Source organism: Taudactylus pleione, unplaced genomic scaffold (assembly GCF_031769625.1).
Source record: "Taudactylus pleione unplaced genomic scaffold, aTauple2 ptg000278l, whole genome shotgun sequence".
Lineage (NCBI taxonomy): Eukaryota > Metazoa > Chordata > Amphibia > Anura > Myobatrachidae > Taudactylus > Taudactylus pleione.
The window spans coordinates 6618260-6640241 of record NW_028284680.1 but is presented as its reverse complement, the minus strand read 5'-3'; the positions used below and the strand labels follow the sequence as shown (position 1 = coordinate 6640241).

At 46.6% G+C, this 21982-nt stretch overlaps 1 protein-coding gene across 1 annotated transcript in view; it reads left to right on the top strand.

Annotated features, from left to right (window-relative positions):
• The window catches only part of LOC148513511 (uncharacterized), a 71827-nt gene that overhangs the window by 6064 nt on the left and 43781 nt on the right, over positions 1-21982 (top strand). The window contains exons 2-7 of the mRNA XM_088481857.1: positions 315-421; positions 1741-1785; positions 11992-12145; positions 16641-16712; positions 20327-20415; positions 21716-21872. Coding sequence (XP_088337983.1) covers positions 315-421; positions 1741-1785; positions 11992-12145; positions 16641-16712; positions 20327-20415; positions 21716-21872 — 624 coding nt within the window. The remainder of the gene's footprint in view (positions 1-314; positions 422-1740; positions 1786-11991; positions 12146-16640; positions 16713-20326; positions 20416-21715; positions 21873-21982) is intronic.

The window sequence follows — 21982 nt, the reverse complement described above, 5'->3', positions numbered from 1 at the left end:
AAAAGTTATTTTACAAGGTGTGCAGCGCCCTTACCCAGTGAATTCTGCAGCGCTGGCAGGGGACCCCGGAGAGGTATGTATTGCAAAAATGGGTGCAGTGTGTGCGCTGTGGGCTCCCCCATCGACCCAGGAGCCTGTGTGCTCCGCACACCCTGCACCCATTATAGATACAGCACTGCCCCCCACACTGGTGATGTAGTTATTTGTGGGGGCTTCCTGTGTGTGGGAGCCCCAGGGCGCCCTGTTGTTATTCCAGCACTGTCGGCAGAACAGTCCTACATTAGTGTATCTTTGTTTTTCCTCATCCATTGCAGAATGATCAGAGCGGGTTATACAGTTTTCTGGAAGATGTACCCAAAGCTCTTCTGCCTGGTGTAGGGGGTAAGAAGATTCTGGATTTCTGGTGGAAAGCTGTGAACACGTAAGTGTGCGATGGCCGTAGGGCAGTGTAGATGTAAGTGTATGATAGCTGTAGGGCAATGAGGATCCAAGTGTGTGATGTCAGTGAGACAGTAAAGACATAAATGTGCGATGTCTGTGAGACCATGAAGATGTAAGTGTGCGATGCCTGTGGACAGTAAAAATGCAAGTGTACGATGCCTGTGGGCCGTAAAGTTCTAGGTGTGCGATGCCTGTGGGCAGTAAAGATGCAAGTGTACGATGCCTGTGGGCCGTAAAGTTCTAGGTGTGCGATGCCTGTGGGCAGTAATGACGTATGTGTACGATGCCTGTGGGCAGTGAAGATGTAAGTGTACGATGCCTGTGGGCAGTGAAAATGTAAGTGTGCGATTACTGTGAAACCATGAAGATGTAAGCGTGTGATGATTGTGAGACCGTGAAGATGTAAGCGTGTGATGACTGTGAGACCGTGAAGATGTAAGCGTGTGATGACTGTGAGACCATGAAGATGTAAGTGTGCGATGACTGTGAGACCATGAAGATGTAAGTGTGTGATGACTGTGAGACCGTGAAGATTTAAGCGTGTGATGACTGTGAGACCGTGAAGATGTAAGTGTGCGATGACTGTGAGACCGTGAAGATGTAAGTGTGCGATGACTGTGAGACCGTGAAGATGTAAGTGTGTGATGACTGCAAGACCGTGAAGATGTAAGTGTGTGATGTCAGTGGGACCGTGAAGATGTAAGTGTGTGATGACTGCGAGACCGTGAAGATGTAAGTGTGTGATGTCAGTGGGACCGTGAAGATGTAAGTGTATGATGACTGTGAGACCGTGAAGATGTAAGTGTGTGATGACTGCGAGACCGTGAAGATGTAAGTGTGTGATGACTGCGAGACTGTGAAGATGTAAGTGTGTGATGGCTGTGAGACCGTGAAGATGTAAGTGTGTGATGGCTGTGAGACCGTGAAGATGTAAGTGTGTGATGGCTGTGAGACCGTGAAGATGTAAGTGTGCGATGACTGTGAGACTGGGAAGATGTAAGTGTGAGATGACTGTGAGACCGTGAAGATGTAAGTGTGCGATGACTGTGAGACCGCGAAGATGTAAGTGTGCGATGACTGTGAGACCGTGAAGATGTAAGTGTGTGATAATTGTGAGACCGTGAAGATGTAAGTGTGCGATGACTGTGAGACCGTGAAGATGTAAGTGTGTGATAGGTCACGTTATTATATCTGTAACATCACAACTTACTATCTTTGCAGTAACTATTAACGGATCATACATACGTTTACTTGTGTAATATATTTATACCATTCTTATAAACTTTTATTTTTTTTTAGGAGACAGCTTTTCAGTGAAGTTTACCTTGTGACAAATGCAGACAAGTAAGTGTACAATTCTATAACACATCTTGTACAATTAACTTGCCTGTTTACTATACTTTTACCCAGGGGCGTCGGAACAATTGTATGTTGGGGGGAGCAACATAAAATCATTCCGACGCCCCCCCTCCAGTGGCAAACGCAGGATTTCTAGAGGGGTTTTTTCAAATGCCTGATATTAGAGTGAGTGTGGCCAGTCCATGAAGAGGGCAGAATTAGCACTTATCCATCTTTAATATGTGTCATACAAAGTGTATTGTGTGTCCTAATTCCAGCATATACAGAACCAGAAATCACAGTAACCCATTATATGTGTCATACATAGTGTATTGTGTGTCATAATTCCAGCATATACAGGACCAGTGATCACAGTAACCCATTATATGTGTCATACATAGTGTATTGTGTGTCCCACTTCCAGCATATACAGGACCAGCGATCACAGTAACCCATTATATGTGTCATACATAGTGTATTGTGTGTCATAATTCCAGCATATACAGGACCAGTGATCACAGTAACCCATTAGATGTGTCATACATAGTGTATTGTGTGTCCTAATTCCTGCATATACAGAACCAGAAATCACAGTAACCCATTATATGTGTCATACATAGTGTATTGTGTGTCATAATTCCAGCATATACAGGACCAGCGATCACAGTAACCCATTATATGTGTCATACATAGTGTATTGTGTGTCATAATTCCAGCATATACAGGACCAGTGACCACAGTAACCCATTATATGTGTCATACATAGTGTATTGTGTGTAATAATTCCAGCATATACAGGACCAGTGATCACAGTAACCCATTATATGTGTCATACATAGTGTATTGTGTGTCATAATTCCAGCATATACAGGACCAGTGATCACAGTAACCCACTATATGTGTCATACATAGTATATTGTGTGTCATAATTCCAGCATATACAGGACCAGCGATCACAGTAACCCATTATATGTGTCATACATAGTGTATTGTGTGTAATAATTCCAGCATATACAGGACCAGTGATCACAGTAACCCATTATATGTGTCGTACATAGTGTATTGTTTGTCATAATTCCAGCATATACAGGACCAGTAATCACAGTAACCCATTATATGTGTCATACATAGTGTATTGTGTGTAATAATTCCTGCATATACAGAACCAGAAATCACAGTAACCCATTATATGTGTCATACATAGTGTACTGTGTGTCATAATTCCAGCATATACAGGACCAGCGATCACAGTAACCCATTATATGTGTCATACATAGTGTATTGTGTGTCATAATTCCAGCATATACAGGACCAGTGACCACAGTAACCCATTATATGTGTCATACATAGTGTATTGTGTGTAATAATTCCAGCATATACAGGACCAGTGATCACAGTAACCCATTATATGTGTCATACATAGTGTATTGTGTGTCATAATTCCAGCATATACAGGACCAGTGATCACAGTAACCCACTATATGTGTCATACATAGTGTATTGTGTGTCATAATTCCAGCATATACAGGACCAGTGATCACAGTAACCCATTATATGTGTCATACATAGTATATTGTGTGTCATAATTCCAGCATATACAGGACCAGCGATCACAGTAACCCATTATATGTGTCATACATAGTGTATTGTGTGTAATAATTCCAGCATATACAGGACCAGTGATCACAGTAACCCATTATATGTGTCGTACATAGTGTATTGTGTGTCATAATTCCAGCATATACAGGACCAGTAATCACAGTAACCCATTATATGTGTCATACATAGTGTATTGTGTGTAATAATTCCAGCATATACAGGACCAGTGATCACAATAACCCATTATATGTGTCATACATAGTGTATTGTGTGTAATAATTCCAGCATATACAGGACCAGTGATCACAGTAACCCATTATATGTGTCATACATAGTGAATTGTGTGTCATAATTCCAGCATATACAGGACCAGCGATCACAGGAAGCCATTACATGCGGCAGTAGGGTCATCCTGCCTAAGCTGAATGTTTTTATTTTAGATGTGGGCACCATACCAGAGTATTAGAGCAAGTCCGGGAGTGTGGGGGAGCAGCAGAGGAACCTAGCACTGCCCTGGACATATACGTACATTTTGGGCTCTATAGCAGCACATCCCTAACAGTGAAAGTTTTCTAGATATCCTATTTGGTGCACAGGTTATATATTACTGGCTGATACTTGGTAGAAGATCTACAGGTGGTGCTAATTATTTCATTTGTGATACTGTGCTGTGCTTTATAGTAATAGGCTGCACTGCACGGAGGAGGTGTAATATGCTGTTCTTTATAGTAATAAGCTGCACGGCCCCTGCACTGCACGGAGGAGGTGTAATGTGCTGTGCTTTATAGTAATAGGCTGCACTGCACGGAGGAGGTGTAATCTGCTGTGCTTTATAGTAATAGGCTGCACTGCACGGAGGAGGTGTAATGTGCTGGGCTTTATAGTAATAGGCTGCACAGCCCCTGCACTGCACGGAGGAGGTGTAATGTGCTGCGCTTTATAGTAATAGGCTGCACGTCCCTGCACTGCACGGAGGAGGAGCTGTAATGTGCTGTGCTTTATAGTAATAAGATGCACGGCCCCTGCACTGCACGAAGGAGGAGCTGTAATGTGCTGTGCTTTATAGTAATAGGCTGCACAGCCCCCGCACTGCACGGAGGAGGTGTAATGTGCTGCGCTTTATAGTAATAGGCTGCACGTCCCTGCACTGCATGGAGGAGGAGGTGTAATGTGTTGTGCTTTATAGTAATAGGCTACACAGCCCCCGCACTGCACGGAGGAGAAGGTGTAATGTGCTGCGCTTTATAGTAATAGGCTGCACGTCCCTGCACTGCACGGAGGAGGAGGTGTAATATGCTGTGCTTTATAGTAATAGGCTGCATGGCCCCTGCACTGCACGGAGGAGCTGTAATGTGCTGTGCTTTATAGTAATAGGCTACACAGCCCCTGCACTGCATGGAGGAGGAGGTGTAATGTGCTGAGCTTTATAGTAATAGGCTACACAGCCCCTGCACTGCACGGAGGAGGAGGTGTAATATGCTGCGTTTTATAGTAATAGGCTGCACTGCACGGAGGAGGAGGTGTAATGTGCTGTGCTTTATAGTAATAGGCTGCATGGCCCCTGCACCGCATGGAGGAAGAGGTGTAATGTGCTGTGCTTTATAGTAATAGGCTGCACAGCCCCTGCACTGTACGGAGGAGGAGGTGTAATGTGCTGTGCTTTATAGTAATAGGCAGCACTGCATGGAGGAGGAGGTGTAATGTGCTGTGCTTTATAGTAATAGGCTGCACGTCCCTGCACTGCACGGAGGAAGAGGTGTAATGTGCAGTGCTTTATAGTAATAGGCTGCACTGCACGGAGGAGGAGGTGTAATGTGCTGTGCTTTATAGTAATAGGCTGCATGGCCCCTGCACCGCACGGAGGAAGAGGTGTAATGTGCTGTGCTTTATAGTAATAGGCTGCACAGCCCCTGCACTGTACGGAGGAGGAGGTGTAATGTGCTGTGCTTTATAGTAATAGGCTGCACTGCACGTAGGAGGAGGTGTAATGTGCTGTGCTTTATAGTAATAGGCTGCACGTCCCTGCACTGCACGGAGGAAGAGGTGTAATGTGCTGTGCTTTATAGTAATAGGCTGCACAGCCTCTGCACTGTACGGAGGAGGAGGTGTAATATACTGTGCTTTATAGTAATAGGCTGCATGGCCCCTGCACCGCACGGAGGAAGAGGTGTAATGTACTGTGCTTTATAGTAATAGGCTGCACGGCCCCTGCACAGCACGGAGGAGAAGGTGTAATGTGCTGTGCTTTATAGTAATAGGCTGCACTGCACGGAGGAGGAGGTGTAATGTGCTGTGCTTTATAGTAATAGGCTGCACAGCCCCTGCACTGCACAGAGGAGATGTAATGTGCTGTGCTTTATAATAATAGGCTGCACGTCCCTTCACCACACAGAGGAAGAGGTGTAATGTGCTGTGCTTTATAGTAATAGGCTGCACAGCCCCTGCACTGTACGGAGGAGGAGGTGTAATGTGCTGTGCTTTATAGTAATAGGCTGCACGTCCCTTCACCACACAGAGGAAGAGGTGTAATGTGCTGTGCTTTAAATTAATAGGCTGCACAGCCCCTGCACTGTACGGAGGAGGAGGTGTAATGTGCTGTGCTTTATAGTAATAGGCTGCACGGCCCCTGCACTGCACGGAGGAGGAGGTGTAATGTGCTGTGCTTTATCGTAATAAGCTGCACGGCCCCTGCACAGCACGGAGGAGGAGGTGTAATGTGCTGAGCTTTATAGTAATAGGCTGCACATCCCTGCACTGCACGGAGGAGAAGGTGTAATGTGCTGTGCTTTATCGTAATAAGATGCACGTCCCTGCACTGCACGGAGGAGGAGGTGTAATGTGCTGAGCTTTATAGTAATAGGCTGCACATCCCTGCACTGCACGGAGGAGAAGGTGTAATGTGCTGTGCTTTATCGTAATAAGATGCACGTCCCTGCACTGCACGGAGGAGGAGGTGTAATGTGCTGAGCTTTATAGTAATAGGCTGCACATCCCTGCACTGCACGGAGGAGAAGGTGTAATGTGCTGTGCTTTATCGTAATAAGCTGCACGGCCCCTGCACTGCACGGAGGAGGTGTAATGTGCTGTGCTTTATAGAAATAGGCTGCACAGCCCCCTCACTGCATGGAGGAGGAGGTGTAATATGCTGTTCTTTATAGTAATAAGTTGCACGGCCCCTGCACTGCACGGAGGAGGTGTAATGTGCTGTGCTTTATAGTAATAGGCTGCACTGCACGGAGGAGGAGGTGTAATATGCTGTGCTTTATAGTAATAGGCTGCACAGCCCCTGCACTGCATGGAGGAGGAGGTGTAATATGCTGTTCTTTATAGTAATAAGATGCACGGCCCCTGCACTGCACGGAGGAGGTGTAATGTGCTGTGCTTTATAGTAATAGGCTGCACTGCACGGAGGAGGTGTAATATGCTGTGCTTTATAGTAATAGGCTGCATGTCCCTGCACTGCACGGAGGAGGAGCTGTAATGTGCTGTGCTTTATAGTAATAAGATGCATGGCCCCTGCACTGCACGGAGGAGGTGTAATGTGCTGCGCTTTATAGTAATAGGCTGCACGTCCCTGCACTGCACGGAGGAGGAGCTGTAATGTGCTGTGCTTTATAGTAATAAGATGCACGGCCCCTGCACTGCACGAAGGAGGAGCTGTAATGTGCTGTGCTTTATAGTAATAGGCTGCACAGCCCCCGCACTGCACGGAGGAGGTGTAATGTGCTGCGCTTTATAGTAATAGGCTGCATGTCCCTGCACTGCATGGAGGAGGAGGTGTAATGTGTTGTGCTTTATAGTAATAGGCTACACAGCCCCCGCACTGCACGGAGGAGAAGGTGTAATGTGCTGCGCTTTATAGTAATAGGCTGCATGTCCCTGCACTGCACGGAGGAGGAGGTGTAATATGCTGTGCTTTATAGTAATAAGATGCACGGCCCCTGCACTGCACGAAGGAGGAGCTGTAATGTGCTGTGCTTTATAGTAATAGGCTGCACAGCCCCCGCACTGCACGGAGGTGGTGTAATGTGCTGCGCTTTATAGTAATAGGCTGCACGTCCCTGCACTGCATGGAGGAGGAGGTGTAATGTGTTGTGCTTTATAGTAATAGGTTACACAGCCCCCGCCCTGCACGGAGGAGAAGGTGTAATGTGCTGTGCTTTATAGTAATAGGCTACACAGCCCCTGCACTGCATGGAGGAGGAGGTGTAATGTGCTGAGCGTTATAGTAATAGGCTACACAGCACCTGCACTGCATGGAGGAGGAGGTGTAATATGCTGTGCTTTATAGTAATAGGCTGCACTGCACGGAGGAGGAGGTGTAATGTGCTGTGCTTTATAGTAATAGGCTGCATGGCCCCTGCACCGCACGGAGGAAGAGGTGTAATGTGCTGTGCTTTATAGTAATAGGCTGCACAGCCCCTGCACTGTACGGAGGAGGAGGTGTAATGTGCTGTGCTTTATAGTAATAGGCTGCACTGCCCGGAGGAGGAGGTGTAATGTGCTGTGCTTTATAGTAATAGGCTGCACGTCCCTGCACTGCCCGGAGGAAGAGGTGTAATGTGCTGTGCTTTATAGTAATAGGCTGCACAGCCCCTGCACTGTACGGAGGAGGAGGTGTAATATACTGTGCTTTATAGTAATAGGCTGCATGGCCCCTGCACCGCACGGAGGAAGAGATGTAATGTACTGTGCTTTATAGTAATAGGCTGCACGGCCCCTGCACAGCACGGAGGAGAAGGTGTAATGTGCTGTGCTTTATAGTAATAGGCTGCACTGCCCGGAGGAAGAGGTGTAATGTGCTGTGCTTTATAGTAATAGGCTGCACAGCCCCTGCACTGCACAGAGGAGGAGATGTAATGTGCTGTGCTTTATAGTAATAGGCTGCACGTCCCTTCACCACACAGAGGAAGAGGTGTAATGTGCTGTGCTTTATAGTAATAGGCTGCACAGCCCCTGCACTGTACGGAGGAGGAGGTGTAATGTGCTGTGCTTTATAGTAATAGGCTGCACGTCCCTTCACCACACAGAGGAAGAGGTGTAATGTGCTGTGCTTTATAGTAATAGGCTGCACAGCCCCTGCACTGTACGGAGGAGGAGGTGTAATGTGCTGTGCTTTATAGTAATAGGCTGCACGGCCCCTGCACTGCACGGAGGAGGAGGTGTAATGTGCTGTGCTTTATCGTAATAAGCTGCACGGCCCCTGCACAGCACGGAGGAGGAGGTGTAATGTGCTGAGCTTTATAGTAATAGGCTGCACATCCCTGCACTGCACGGAGGAGAAGGTGTAATGTGCTGTGCTTTATCGTAATAAGCTGCACGTCCCTGCACTGCACGGAGGAGGAGGTGTAATGTGCTGGGCTTTATAGTAATAGGCTGTACGGCCCCTGCACTGCACGGAGGAGGAGGTGTAATGTGCTGTGCTTTATAGTAATAGGCTGCACGGCCCCTGCACTGCACGGAGGAGGAGGTGTAATGTGCTGTGCTTTATAGTAATAAGCTGCACGGCCCCTGCACAGCACGGAGGAGGAGGTGTAATGTGCTGAGATTTATATTAATAGGCTGCACATCCCTGCACTGCACGGAGGAGAAGGTGTAATGTGGTGTGCTATAGTAATAGGCTGCACAGCCCCCGCACTGCACGGAGGAGGTGTAATGTGCTATGCTTTATAGTGATAGGCTGCACTGCACAGAGGAAGAGGTGTAATGTGCTGTGCTTTATAGTAATAGGCTGCACAGCTCCTGCACTGCACGGAGGAGGAGGTGTAATGCGGTGCAGGGACGTGCAGCCTATTACTATAAAGCACAGCACATTACACCTCCTTCTCTGGTCCTGTCTCCGTGGTTACATTAAGGACCTTGGGCCTGATTCAGACCCACTCGCGAGCGGCTGTCCGCTCGCAAGTGGGTCGGTGGTGTGCACTGCGCATGCGCACGACGGAGGGAGCTTTCCTTCGCTCGTTGTGTCTGATCAAAGGGGGCGTGCTGTCGATGTTGATTGACAGCACGCCCCCTTTGGTGGGCGTGCCTCCCAGACGGGGGCGTTCCAAAAGGAACGCCTACCGTCAGAAGCCGGCCCACTGACATCACTAGTGATGTCAGTGGGAGTGATTTTGGCTCTGATAGAGCCAAAATCACTCCGGGCCTTGCGGTTCAGAAACTCAACTGCAGGCTCCGGCTCGCAGTGGCGATGGTCGCGATGGTCAAGACCATCGCGACCATTACCCTGCTCGCTCGTATAGGCTGTGGGTGGTGACCCACAGCTATACGAGCGTCCAGGAGGACGCTCCATAATTATGGAGACCGGCCCTCATTCAGAGCGTGCGCTCTGCTCAGAGCGTCCGGCTCTGAATGAGGGCCCTTGTGCATTGGACAGTAATGATGGTCATGTCTGGTCTGCACACTCCCTACTGAAGTCTTTACAACCCATACTAACAGAAACCACCCATAATTCCTTGTGTCCTCCCCTTCAGCTCATTATTACACCGTGCTGCACACCCTCTCTCGCTGGTATATTATTACTCCCATTCCCATGAATGTTCTGCACAACCCCTTACTGTCCTTGTTATTCCTCCTTAGTGATCTCCCTATTTACACTAAGCCCCTCAGCTGCCCTGTACTGGCTGATTCCGCCACCGTGTCCCTTTAATACCACATATCCTCTTTCAGCTCGCCGTGTGGTCTCTTTCCTGTCACCAGGGCCACCTCAGTGTGGTCATTCTCCTGTCACCAGGGCCACCTCAGTGTAAGTTTGTACATACCCTCAGCTATCAGTGCCTACTTGTGGTGCACCCTTACTGTATTGCACCTCTTAGGTCACAGCCTAATACCATGTAGCTGCTTGCAGAGTATACAGGCATTTCCAAGCCAGCATCTAAGCCTGCTGTGGACATACTTTGGTATGTGGGCTACCAGGCAATTCAGTCTGGCCCATTGCCACAACCCGTATGCGATCTGTTGAGTACATAACAAGGTTATTCGAAGGGTTGCTAAGGATCCACACCAGTGGTGCAGGGAAGAGAGGGGGTGTACACTGGCCCAATTATGCCCTGCCCCCTAGCCACCTGATGTCACAATTTGTAGACCAAAGGGGAGGGACTGGGGCCAATTTAATGAGTCTGAGAATTGCATCATTTTGGTCTTGTTCTCTTTCTGTCAGCAACCTGCAGCTGCTGTTTCAAAAGTAAGTGTAAAATTTTGTGTTCATTACTCTAATACAGTGGTTCTCAGACTCGGTCCTCAGGAGCCCACACAGGTCACATTTTCCAGGTCACCCAGCAGCTGCACAGGTGTACTCAATACTCACTGAAACATTTTAAAAGCTCCACTGGTGGAGCTAATTATTTAACTTGTAATTCAGTGAGGAGATCTAGAAAACATGCACTGTTTGGGGTCCTGAGGACCGAGTTTGAGAACCTGTGCTCTAATACCCACAAACCTTTGGTGAATTGGCTCATGGCCTATCACACTTCAAGCCAGAGAGGAGGATTCTGTCACTGGTTAGGTTTTACACTAGTAGGATCAAGGCTTGGAGTTTAACCAGTCCCCCCAGTTTCACCGGGGACCACTGTAAGGCAGTAAGGCCTTTTCTGGCAGAAACCTGCAGGCCCTCTACTTGCCACCTAACATGAAGTACGAATACTCAAGGCAGGAATGTGGTCAAAACAAGATAAAGGTGTCACGGGCACAGGTTCATTAAAGGAGAAACAGGCAAAGGTCAGCAGCACAACCACAGGTTCCCCAACAGATAATCAGGCTGTAGCCAGGGGCACTAGCACAGAATCATAGTTAGGACTAGAAACAGGATAAGTCAGGCACAATATTCATTGGATCCTCCTTTGGCGTCTTCTACTAACAAAGATAGAGCTATATTACAGACAGATTACAGTGTGAGTAGATACTTACAGAGTCCCGGAAAACACACTTGATTTACATTCCCCTGTGGCTCTTCCTGGATTACTTAAGTGGGACTTGTTGGCCCCACTTCTGCCACCAAATGTCACGCTAAAGGGGCACCTAAAAGCTACTGTATATTGGCTGCAATTTAATGGGCTAAAATCTTGTCTAGACAACAAATTGGTCAGGGCCAGTTCCATCTCTAACCTTGTCACTAGAGATACCAACTGTCCGAGACTGCACTACTTTGTGACGTATTACAAATAAGCGATGATGATGAAGGTTGGTTTCATTATCTTCGTTCACTTTGTGTTATTATAATTGATGCACATATAGGGGAAAGTGCAATTAAGTGTGAGGTCCTCCAGTGTCCATTTATGGATATTACGGAACGTCGCACAGGTCTCCTACTGTAAATCGCACTTAACTGAATCACCCCCATGCTGTAAGGTTTTCAACTTATTTGTGTTTACAAGTTCTTCCAGAGATTGTAATCATAAATACACTGAGACACACAGGTCTCTAAATACACTGAGACACACAGCTGTATGTAGAAGCAGAGTTTACCAATATAGAGGGGACATCATTTAAGTTATATGCAGATAATAGCAACAAAAACAATGTTCAGTACTTGATTGATTGAAGAGACAATATATGTTAATGGAATACACAGTACGCTGGTTTGTAACTGCCCCCCCTCCTCCCAATCACTACTAGGTATAAACACTATGAGCGATGGGCAACAGCCAATGACTTCCCAGTGGATAATATCATCAATGACGGCACCACCACCTATGACACCAGGCTTGGTGCGGTCGCCGACTTGGAACTTGCCATTTCCAGCAAGAAGCTGGATGATGACATCATGGTGGTGAGTGCCATCCTTGTGCAAGTTCTTCTCCATAGATGTGAATGTGTGTTTATTTAACCCTGTAATCTTTTTCTAAATCTTAAATGATGTGTAAGGATGGGAGCCCCCTGTACTGGGAATGGAACTGGTCTCCTTTTTTTTTAATTGGTACCATTTACTCTGGTGAAATAAAATATATTTATTTTATTTCCATTTCATAGCCTTTATATTATCTACATTGCAATACAAATGATAAATACTTGTGTATAACAAGGAGTGTCCATAGAACAGGTAAACCTTTGGCATGGGAGTACCCTTGTCTAAGGTGATTTTGCCTGAGCAGTGTAGTGAAACCGCTTTTCACAGTACTCGGCATAGGACATGTGCTTACATTTCTAGGCGGAAAATCACATTATTAAATACCACTTCTATGACATCACTGTACTACACTACACCCTGACCGGTCCTCTCTTATCTGCAATGCTCATTAATGGTTCCCACTTATCTGCACTGTTTCTTGATGCTTCCCACTTATCTGCCTGGCTCCCCAAGTTATGTACATTGTTACCTGACCTGTCCTTATTTACTGTATATACACCTCTTATCTACTGTTCCACTGTATCTACACTGCTCCCTGATGGTTCCCACTTATCTACAGTGATCATTAATGGTTCCCACTTACCTAGACTGCTCCCTAAGGTTCCCACTTATCTACCTGGCTCCCTGACAGTTCTTTCTATACAGAGCCCTGACAGGTCCCTGCTTACCTACTCTTCTCCTTGATGGTTCCAAGTTATCTACACTGTTACCTGACCTGTCCTTACTTACTGTATATACACCTCTTATCTACTGTTCCAAAGTATCTGCACTGCTCCCTGATGGTTCCCACTTATCTACACTGATCATTAATGGTTCCCACTTACCTAGACTGCTCCCAGATGGTTCCCACTTATCTAGACTGCTCCCAGATGGTTCCCACTTATCTAGACTGCTCCATGATGGTTCCCATTTATCTACAGTGCTCACTGATGGTTCCCATTTATCTACACTGCTCCCTAATGGTTCCCACTTATCTAGACTGCTCCCTGATGGTTCCCATTTATCTACACTGCTCCCTGATGGTTCCCAATTATCTAGACAGCTCCCAGATGGTTTACACTTATCTAGACTGCTCCCTGATTGTTCCCACTTATCTACACTGCTCCCAGACGGTTTACACTTATCTAGACTGCTCCCTGACGGTTCCCACTTGTCTAGACTGCTCCCTGACGGTTCCCACTTGTCTAGACTGCTCCCTGACGGTTCCCACTTGTCTAGACTGCTCCCAGATGATTTACACTTATCTACACTGTTCCCTGATGGTTCCCACTTGTCTAGACTGCTCCCTGACGGTTTCCACTTGTCTAGACTGCTCCCTGACAGTTCCCACTTGTTTAGACTGCTCCCTGACGGTTCCCACTTATCTACACTGCTCCCTGACGGTTCCCACTTGTCTAGACTGCTCCCTGACGGTTCCCACTTGTCTAGACTGCTCCCTGACGGTTCCCACTTGTCTAGACTGCTCCCAGATGGTTCCCACTTGTCTAGACTGCTCCCAGATGGTTCCCACTTGTCTAGACTGCTCCCAGATGGTTCCCACTTGTCTAGACTGCTCCCTGTTGGTTCCCATTTATCTACACTGCTCCCTGTTGGTTCCCATTTATCTACACTGCTCCCTGATGGTTCCCATTTATCTAGACTGCTCCCTGATGGTTCCCACTTATCTAGACTGGCTACATAATAGTAGCACCCACTCTGGGTCATATCATTACAAATTGGTGTATAAGCTGAGAGCTAACTCACTTTGGAGGTACCCCAGAAACCTCCACATGGCACTATAAGGATCAGCAAATCCTCCCAATGCTGACTCCCTTCATGCCTCTCAAGACTGCAAACAAAAAGTGTGGTGGTTGCTCATATCAGCTTAATGAAATAGCACAGGTGCTTGTAAAGGGCGGGGTTTACACTGAAGACAGAAAAAAAGGGATTTGCCCTCCAGCACACTGTAGCAAAATCAAACAAAAAATACTTAAATCCTACATGATAATAGAGATTCAGAGGTATTGGTTACATACATTTGCAAATATATGAATAAGTGCCAGGCCATCATCAAGGCTCCTCTATACTGGAGTCCCTAACCTTAAGGGGTTCACGTCCGAGAAGCAAGGTACCCCAAAAAATTCCAGCCAAGGACGATCCCCAGGGCATCACACGAAAAGGAGAAAAAAGGTGATAGTGAAGTGTAAAGGATAGATGTGTAAGGATAAATCAATAAGTGTTAATGAAATGTGAAAGAATTAAAATGACATAAATAATAAACAAACAATATATATACATCAACATACACACATATATACTTACATAAACATACACATATGCATACATAAACATACATACATCAACATATATACTTACATAAACATACACACACACACACACACATATATATATATATATATATATATATATATATATACACACACACACACACATTTCAGCTTCATCAACATCATTCTTGAGTCCGAAGGTGAAACTTGTAAAGGGATGTATTTGTCATGTGGATGTGACATTATTGCTCTGCAGTTGCAGAGCATTGCACTATATATGACATCTATGTGGATGTGACATTATTGCTCCGCAGCTGCAGAGCATTGCACTATATATGACATCTATGTGGATGTGCCATTATTGCTCCGCAGCTGCAGAGCATTACACTATATATGATCATCTCTGTGGATGTGCCATTATTGCTCCGCAGCTGCAGAGCATTGCACTATATATGACATCTTTGTGGATGTGACATTATTTATCTGCTGCTGCACTGCATTGCACTATATACAGTATGACCATCTATGTGGATGTGACATTGCTCTGCAGCTGCAGAGCATTGCACTATATATGACATCTATGTGGATGTGACATTACTGCTCCGCTGCTGCAGAGCATTGCACTATATACAGTATGACCATCTATGTGGATGTGACATTATTGCTCCGCTGCTGCAGAGCATTGCACTCTATACAGTATGACCATGTATGTGGATGTGATATTATTGCTCTGCAGCTGCAGAGCATTGCACTATATATGACCATCTATGTGGATGTGACATTATTGCTCCTCAGCTTCAGAGCATTGCACTATATATGACCATCTATGTGGATGTGACATTATTGCTCCTCAGCTTCAGAGCATTGCACTATATATGACCATCTATGTGGATGTGACATTATTGCTCGGCAGCTGCAGAGCATTGCACTATATATGACCATCTATGTGGATGTGACATTATTGCTCGGCAGCTGCAGAGCATTGCACTATATATGACCATCTATGTGGATGTGACATTATTGCTCCTCAGCTGCAGAGCATTGCACTATATATGACCATCTATGTGGATGTGACATTATTGCTCCGCATCTGCAGAGCATTGCACTATATATGACCATCTATGTGGATGTGACATTATTGCTCCGCATCTGCAGAGCATTGCACTATATATGACCATCTATATGGATGTGACATTATTGCTCCGCATCTGCAGAGCATTGCACTATATATGACCATCTATGTGGATGTGACATTATTGCTCGGCAGCCGCAGAGCATTGCACTATATATGACCATCTATATGGATGTGACATTATTGCTCCTCAGCTGCAGAGCATTGCACTATATATGCCTATCTATAGGGATTTACATTGCATACACATTTTCTCCCTGTAATGGTATCAGTCTCCCCAGAGTCTCCTAATCAGGATTCCTCTGCTGTCCCCTATGATAAGTGTCTCTCCCTGATGTAATGAGTGCCAAGAGTTCCATTCCTTACAGCTGGGCCGTGTAAATGTATTTATTTGGGCGCCGTCTCTTTGTAATATTTTCTGTGCGTATTCTTTAGAATCTCCAATTGGAAGGAGGAATTAAATTCAGCTCTCTCACTGGGCTGAGACGATATCATGGCTGAACATGTGATTGTCAAATCAAAAGCAGTTTAAAGATTATACAATGTCAGCGAAGCCGCCGCGCTGCCTTCCCGGAGGCTCCTCTCGTCTAATCAGCCTGTTATAGCTTTTCTTCCAGCCCGGTCCTGTCCTTTTCATTTCCTCGGCATAACACTGTGCAGCAAATGCCAGCACACACGCCGAAATCTGCTTCAGCATCCAAATTCATTATTCACAATTCACCAGCTGCACACTGCTGACATTCTCTGAAACTGGTTAATTGTCAATTTTCAGTGTCATTTAGAAGTTTACCTACATCTGTGATGGAAAAACTGCGCAAGATTCCCAGACATTTCCAGCCATCTTTGTTTTGTTCGCTTGAATATTTTATACTCTTTAGTTTTTTTCCTTTTTTTTGTCCCCCAGCTTTTATTTTTGTGTTTTGTTTTTTGTTTTTTTTCCCTGCACGACTGCACCTTATAATGGGGCGCGCTGAGGTATTTCCTGTAAATGATATAATGATTTTTCGTTTCTACCCAGGTCGCTGCTGACATGTTGTGCGCAGACCAAAACTTTGACATGGCTCAAGTGCTCAAATTCTTCAGACTCAAGGTGAGGCTCGGCGGTGGGGGGCATTTTCATTATGGTTGACCTTGAGGGCGCGGTGCTTGTTTCGGTGGCAGATAATTGTCATTGCCGTAGTGGCATTTGTGGTCTCTGTGTATGTAGAGATTGTGATGGTATTTGTGGTTCTTTGGTTTTTTGATGGTTTGTTTTTTTAACAGTGGCTGCTGTAATTCTATTTGATGGTCGTTAGAGTATTGGTGGTTGTGGTTATTGGGATTAGTGCAGCAACTGTAATTGTTGGTGCTTTTCTGTAGTAGTGGCTGCAATTCCGTTAGTGGCGCTGGATTTGCTGTTCTCTAGTGGTGAGTTGTGCTGATTGTTGGCTAAGATTGTTGAGGTTATGGTGATTATTGCTGTTCTCCAGTGATGGTTGAGCTGGTAGTTGTGGTGATTGATATGAATGCTTTTCTGCAGTGGTGGTTGTGGTGACAGCAGCTGTGATTGTTGTGGTGGTTGCTGTGATTGGTGGTGGCAGCGGGTGTGATTGGTGGTGGCAGCGGGTGTGGTTGCTGTGGTGGTGATGGTAGCTGTAAATGCTTTTCTGCAGTGGTGGTTGTGGTGACAGCGGCTGTGATTGGTGGTGGCAGCGGGTGTGGTTGCTGTGGTGGTGATGGTAGCTGTAAATGCTTTTCTGCAGTGGTGGTCGTGGTGACAGCGGCTGTGATTGTTGTGGTGGTGGTGGTTGCTGTGATTGGTGGTGGCAGCGGGTGTGATTGGTGGTGGCAGCGGGTGTGGTTGCTGTGGTGGTGATGGTAGCTGTAAATGCTTTTCTGCAGTGGTGGTTGTGGTGACAGCGGCTGTGATTGTTGTGCTGGTGGTGGTTGCTGTGATTGGTGGTGGCAGCGGCTGTGATTGCTGTGGTGGTGGTGGTTGCTGTGATTGGTGGCGGTGGTTGCTGTGATTGATGGTGGCATCGGCTGTGATTGCTGTGGTGGTGGTGGTTGCTGTGATTGGTAGTGGCAGTGGCTGTGATTGGCAGTGGCTGTGATTGCTGTGGTGGTGGTAGGGACAGCAACTGTGATTGCTGTGGGGGTGATGGTAGCTGTAAATGCTGTTCTTTATTGATGGAGGTGGTTGCAGCGGCTGTGATTGTTGCTGTGAATGTTGTTCTCTATTGGTGGTGGTTGTGGTGGCAGCGGCTGTGATTGTTGCTGTGAATGTTGTTCTCTATTGGTGGTGGTTGTGGTGGCAGCGGCTGTGATTGGTGGTGGCAGCGGCTGTGACTGTCATCACAACGGTGATGGCAGCTGTAAATGCTGTTCTTTATTGATGGAGGTGGTGGCAGTGACTGTGATTGCTGTGGTGGTGGTGGTTGCTGTGATTGGTGGAGGTGGTGGCAGCGGCTGTGATTGTTGTGGGGGTGATGGTAGCTGTAAATGCTGTTCTTTATTGATGGAGGTGGTTGCAGCGGCTGTGATTGTTGCTGTGAATGTTGTTCTCTATTGGTGGTTTTTGTGGTGGCAGCGGCTGTGATTGTCATCACCACGGTGATGGCAGCTGTAAATGCTGTTCTTTATTGATGAGGTGGTGGCAGTGACTGTGATTGCTTTGGTGGTGATGGTTGCTGTGATTGGTGGTGGCAGTGGCTGTGATTGCTGTGGTGGTGATGGTTGCTTGAATTGGTGGAGGTGGTGGTGGCAGCAGCTGTGATTGGTGGAGGTGGTGATGGCAGCGGCTGTGGTTGCTGTGATTGGTGGAGGTGGTGGTGGCAGCGGCTGTGATTGCTGTGGTGGTGATGGTTGCTGTGATTGGTGGTGGCAGTGGCTGTGATTGCTGTGGTGGTGATGGTTGCTGTGATTGGTGGAGGTGGTGGTGGCAGCGGCTGTGATTGCTGTGGTGATGATGGTTGCTGTGATTGGTGGAGGTGGTGGTGGCAGCGGCTGTGATTGCTGTGGTGGTGATGGTTGCTGTTATTGGTGGTGGCAGCAGCTGTGATTGCTGTGGTGGATGCTGTGATTGGTGGTGGTGGCAGCGGCTGTGATTGCTGTGGTGGTGATGGTAGCTGTAAATGCTATTCTCCAGTGGTAGTTGTGGTGGCAGCGGCTGTGATTGTTGCTGTGAATGTTGTTCTCTATTGGTGGTGGTTGTGGTGACAGCGGCTGTGATTGGTGGTGGCAGCGGCTGTGATTGTCACCACCATGGTGATGGCAGCTGTAAATGCTGTTCTTTATTGATGGAGGTGGTGACTGTGATTGCTGTGGTGGTTGCTGTGATTGGTGGTGGCAGCTGCTGTGATTGCTGTGGTGGTTGCTGTGATTGGAGGTGGTGGCGGCAGCGGCTGTGATTGCTGTGGCGATGATGGTTGCTGTGATTGGTGGAGGTGGTGGTGGCAGCAGCTGTGATTGCTGTGGCGTTGATGGTTGCTGTGATTGGTGGAGGTGGTGGTGGCAGCAGCTGTGATTGCTGTGGTGGTGATGGTTGCTGTGATTGGTGGTGGTGGCAGCGGCTGTGATTGCTGTGGTGGTGGTTGCTGTGATTGGTGGAGGTGGTGGTGGCAGCAGTTGTGATTGCTGTGGCGATGATGGTTGCTGTGATTGGTGGAGGTGGTGGTGGCAGCAGCTGTGATTGCTGTGGCGATGATGGTTGCTGTGATTGGTGGTGGTGGCAGCAGCTGTGATTGCTGTGGCGATGATGGTTGCTGTGATTGGTGGAGGTGGTGGTGGCAGCAGCTGTGATTGCTGTGGCGATGATGGTTGCTGTGATTGGTGGTGGTGGCAGCAGCTGTGATTGCTGTGGCGATGATGGTTGCTGTGATTGGTGGAGGTGGTGGTGGCAGCGGCTGTGATTGCTGTGGTGATGGTTGCTGTGATTGGTGGTGGTGGCAGCAGCTGTGATTGCTGTGGCGATGAAGGTTGCTGTGATTGGTGGAGGTGGTGGTGGCAGCGGCTGTGATTGCTGTGGCGATGATGGTTGCTGTGATTTGTGGTGGCAGTGGCTGTGATTGTTGAGGTTATGCTGGTCATTGCTGTGCTTGTCATTCTCCACAGGTTGTGGTGATGATTGTGATTGTTGAGGTTGTGGTGATGATTGTGATTGTTGAGGTTGTGGTGATGATTGTGATTGTTGAGGTTGTGGTGATGATTGTGATTGTTGAGGTTGTGGTGATGATTGTGATTGTTGAGGTTGTGGTGATGATTGTGATTGTTGAGGTTGTGGTGGTGATTGTGATTGTTGAGGTTGTGGTGATGATTGTGATTGTTGAGGTTGTGGTGATGATTGTGATTGTTGAGGTTGTGGTGATGATTGTGATTGTTGAGGTTGTGGTGATGATTGTGATTGTTGAGGTTGTGGTGATGATTGTGATTGTTGAGGTTGTGGTGATGATTGTGATTGTTGAGGTTGTGGTGACTGCTGCTCTCTAGTCTTGGTGGTAACTGTGATTGTAGAACTTATGGTGGTGCTCGCTGTATTAGCTGTTTCGCTCTAGTGGCAGTGGTTGGGGTGGTTGAACTAACAGTGGAGATGACTGTTTTGTTTGTTTTTGGGGGGAAAAAAGAAAAAATTGATATTTGAAAATGTTTTACAAAAGTGACTATTTTCTTTGTCATCTATGTACATAACCTGCAGCGAATTGTATAGAACAGTTTGTATTGTTTTAGGAGGGAGAGCTGGCAATTTATTATGAGATGGAAGAAAGTGAAAGCACGTCATCGAGGGGGATTGTGGAAGTGTGCCCAGATACTCACCGGTGAGTGCTAAGCAGAATTGTCATATAATAAGCTAGCAACACCATGTAATTATAGCAATATTGTAAATATACCCGGAGGAACATGATATGACGTGACAGAATTCAGACACCCGCAATTGTCACTACATACAGTGTAAATGAGACATCATTGTCAGTGGTTGTTGAAACCATGATGCTTAGAGCTAAGGACTCCTTGGACGGCATGATTCAGACCATGGTCAAGGCTAGGTAGACTGTTCCTGCCAGGAATTCTTACAGGGTCCGTAAGACCTACAGTACATCTGCTGGTGTGAAAGGAAGGGGGGTTTTACTTCTCCTTTTTTGACTCCTCTTCTGAGACTTGGCTCTTTGAAGGATCAAGTTTCTACCCTATAAGTTTTCTCCCAGAGAACCCTGTGGCTTTTCCTGAAGTGCAGTGCTCTTCATAGGGAGTGATGCAGGTGTAGGCACCATACATTTCCCCACAGTAGGGCCATGGAGTCTCAGTCTGGTACTGACAGCCCTGCAGCACCTTCCTTACCAACACTTAGATAAGGGAAAGTTGGAGCTTCTTACCTGGAAGACTACCATTCTCTTGGCCATGTCCACAGCCTGGAGGGCTCATAGCTTGGGGCCCTTTCTGGTAGGTCTCTGTTTCTAGTCCCTGATGATGTAGCTAAACTTTCAGCTAAGCCTGAACTGATATGAAGATAAATCTTAATCAGGACATTAAGATCCAGGTTAATTCACTTGAAGAAGAGGGCTCTCCCTTCACTGTCGGGACATAGTCAGGACCTTGATGACCATTATCCATAAATTACTCTGTTAAGTTGCAAGTCTTACATTGGGTACAGTATAGAGTCCCTGTACTGCACCTCTGGTGTTTCTTGTGTCCCTCATTAGGCTAGTAGAAGAGGATTTAATGTCCGTATAAAAATCCCATTTTATTTACAATGGCGGAAGAGCAAACGCTTCTCTTCATTCCAGATCTCCATTGCGGCAAGCAGAGTCCAACCTGCTATGCCCTTATTTGTTATGGCCGAACCTCCTCCCGTGGTTCCAATGCTGTCCGTTATATAAAAAGAACCAAGAAGCCGCTACTCAGTCAGCTGAATAAACGTTATCCCGTAGTTGTAGTTTTATTCCAAAATAGTCCAAATCTACAATATTTTATGGGCTCCTCATCTTCTTCATTTAGGTAACCCGGAAGGGAGGAGAACCTCAAATTATTGCTTTCATTTACAGCAAATTAACGAACGACCATGGGTGGTGGCAGATTTGGGGCGTGTTAGTAAATACGCCCACTTCTATCCCTTTAAAGGATCACACGTTTTATCGAGAAGCCTCGGCAAGGAGAGACGAGCTCAAGATTGGCCAGTGTCGTGTTCTACTGTTTCCAGAGACGGACATTACCCACCCTGGAAACTTTCCTAACCGAGTTCCCGAACACAGAAGACCGAGTGCTGGGAAGATACATGGTAATGCCTAATTTTTATTGTGTATGTCCCAGAGTCCTCCTTGTGCTGCTTTATTACGTTGTCGTTGACAATAAGTAACCTAAGATTTTCTATTCTGGGTGGATGGACTA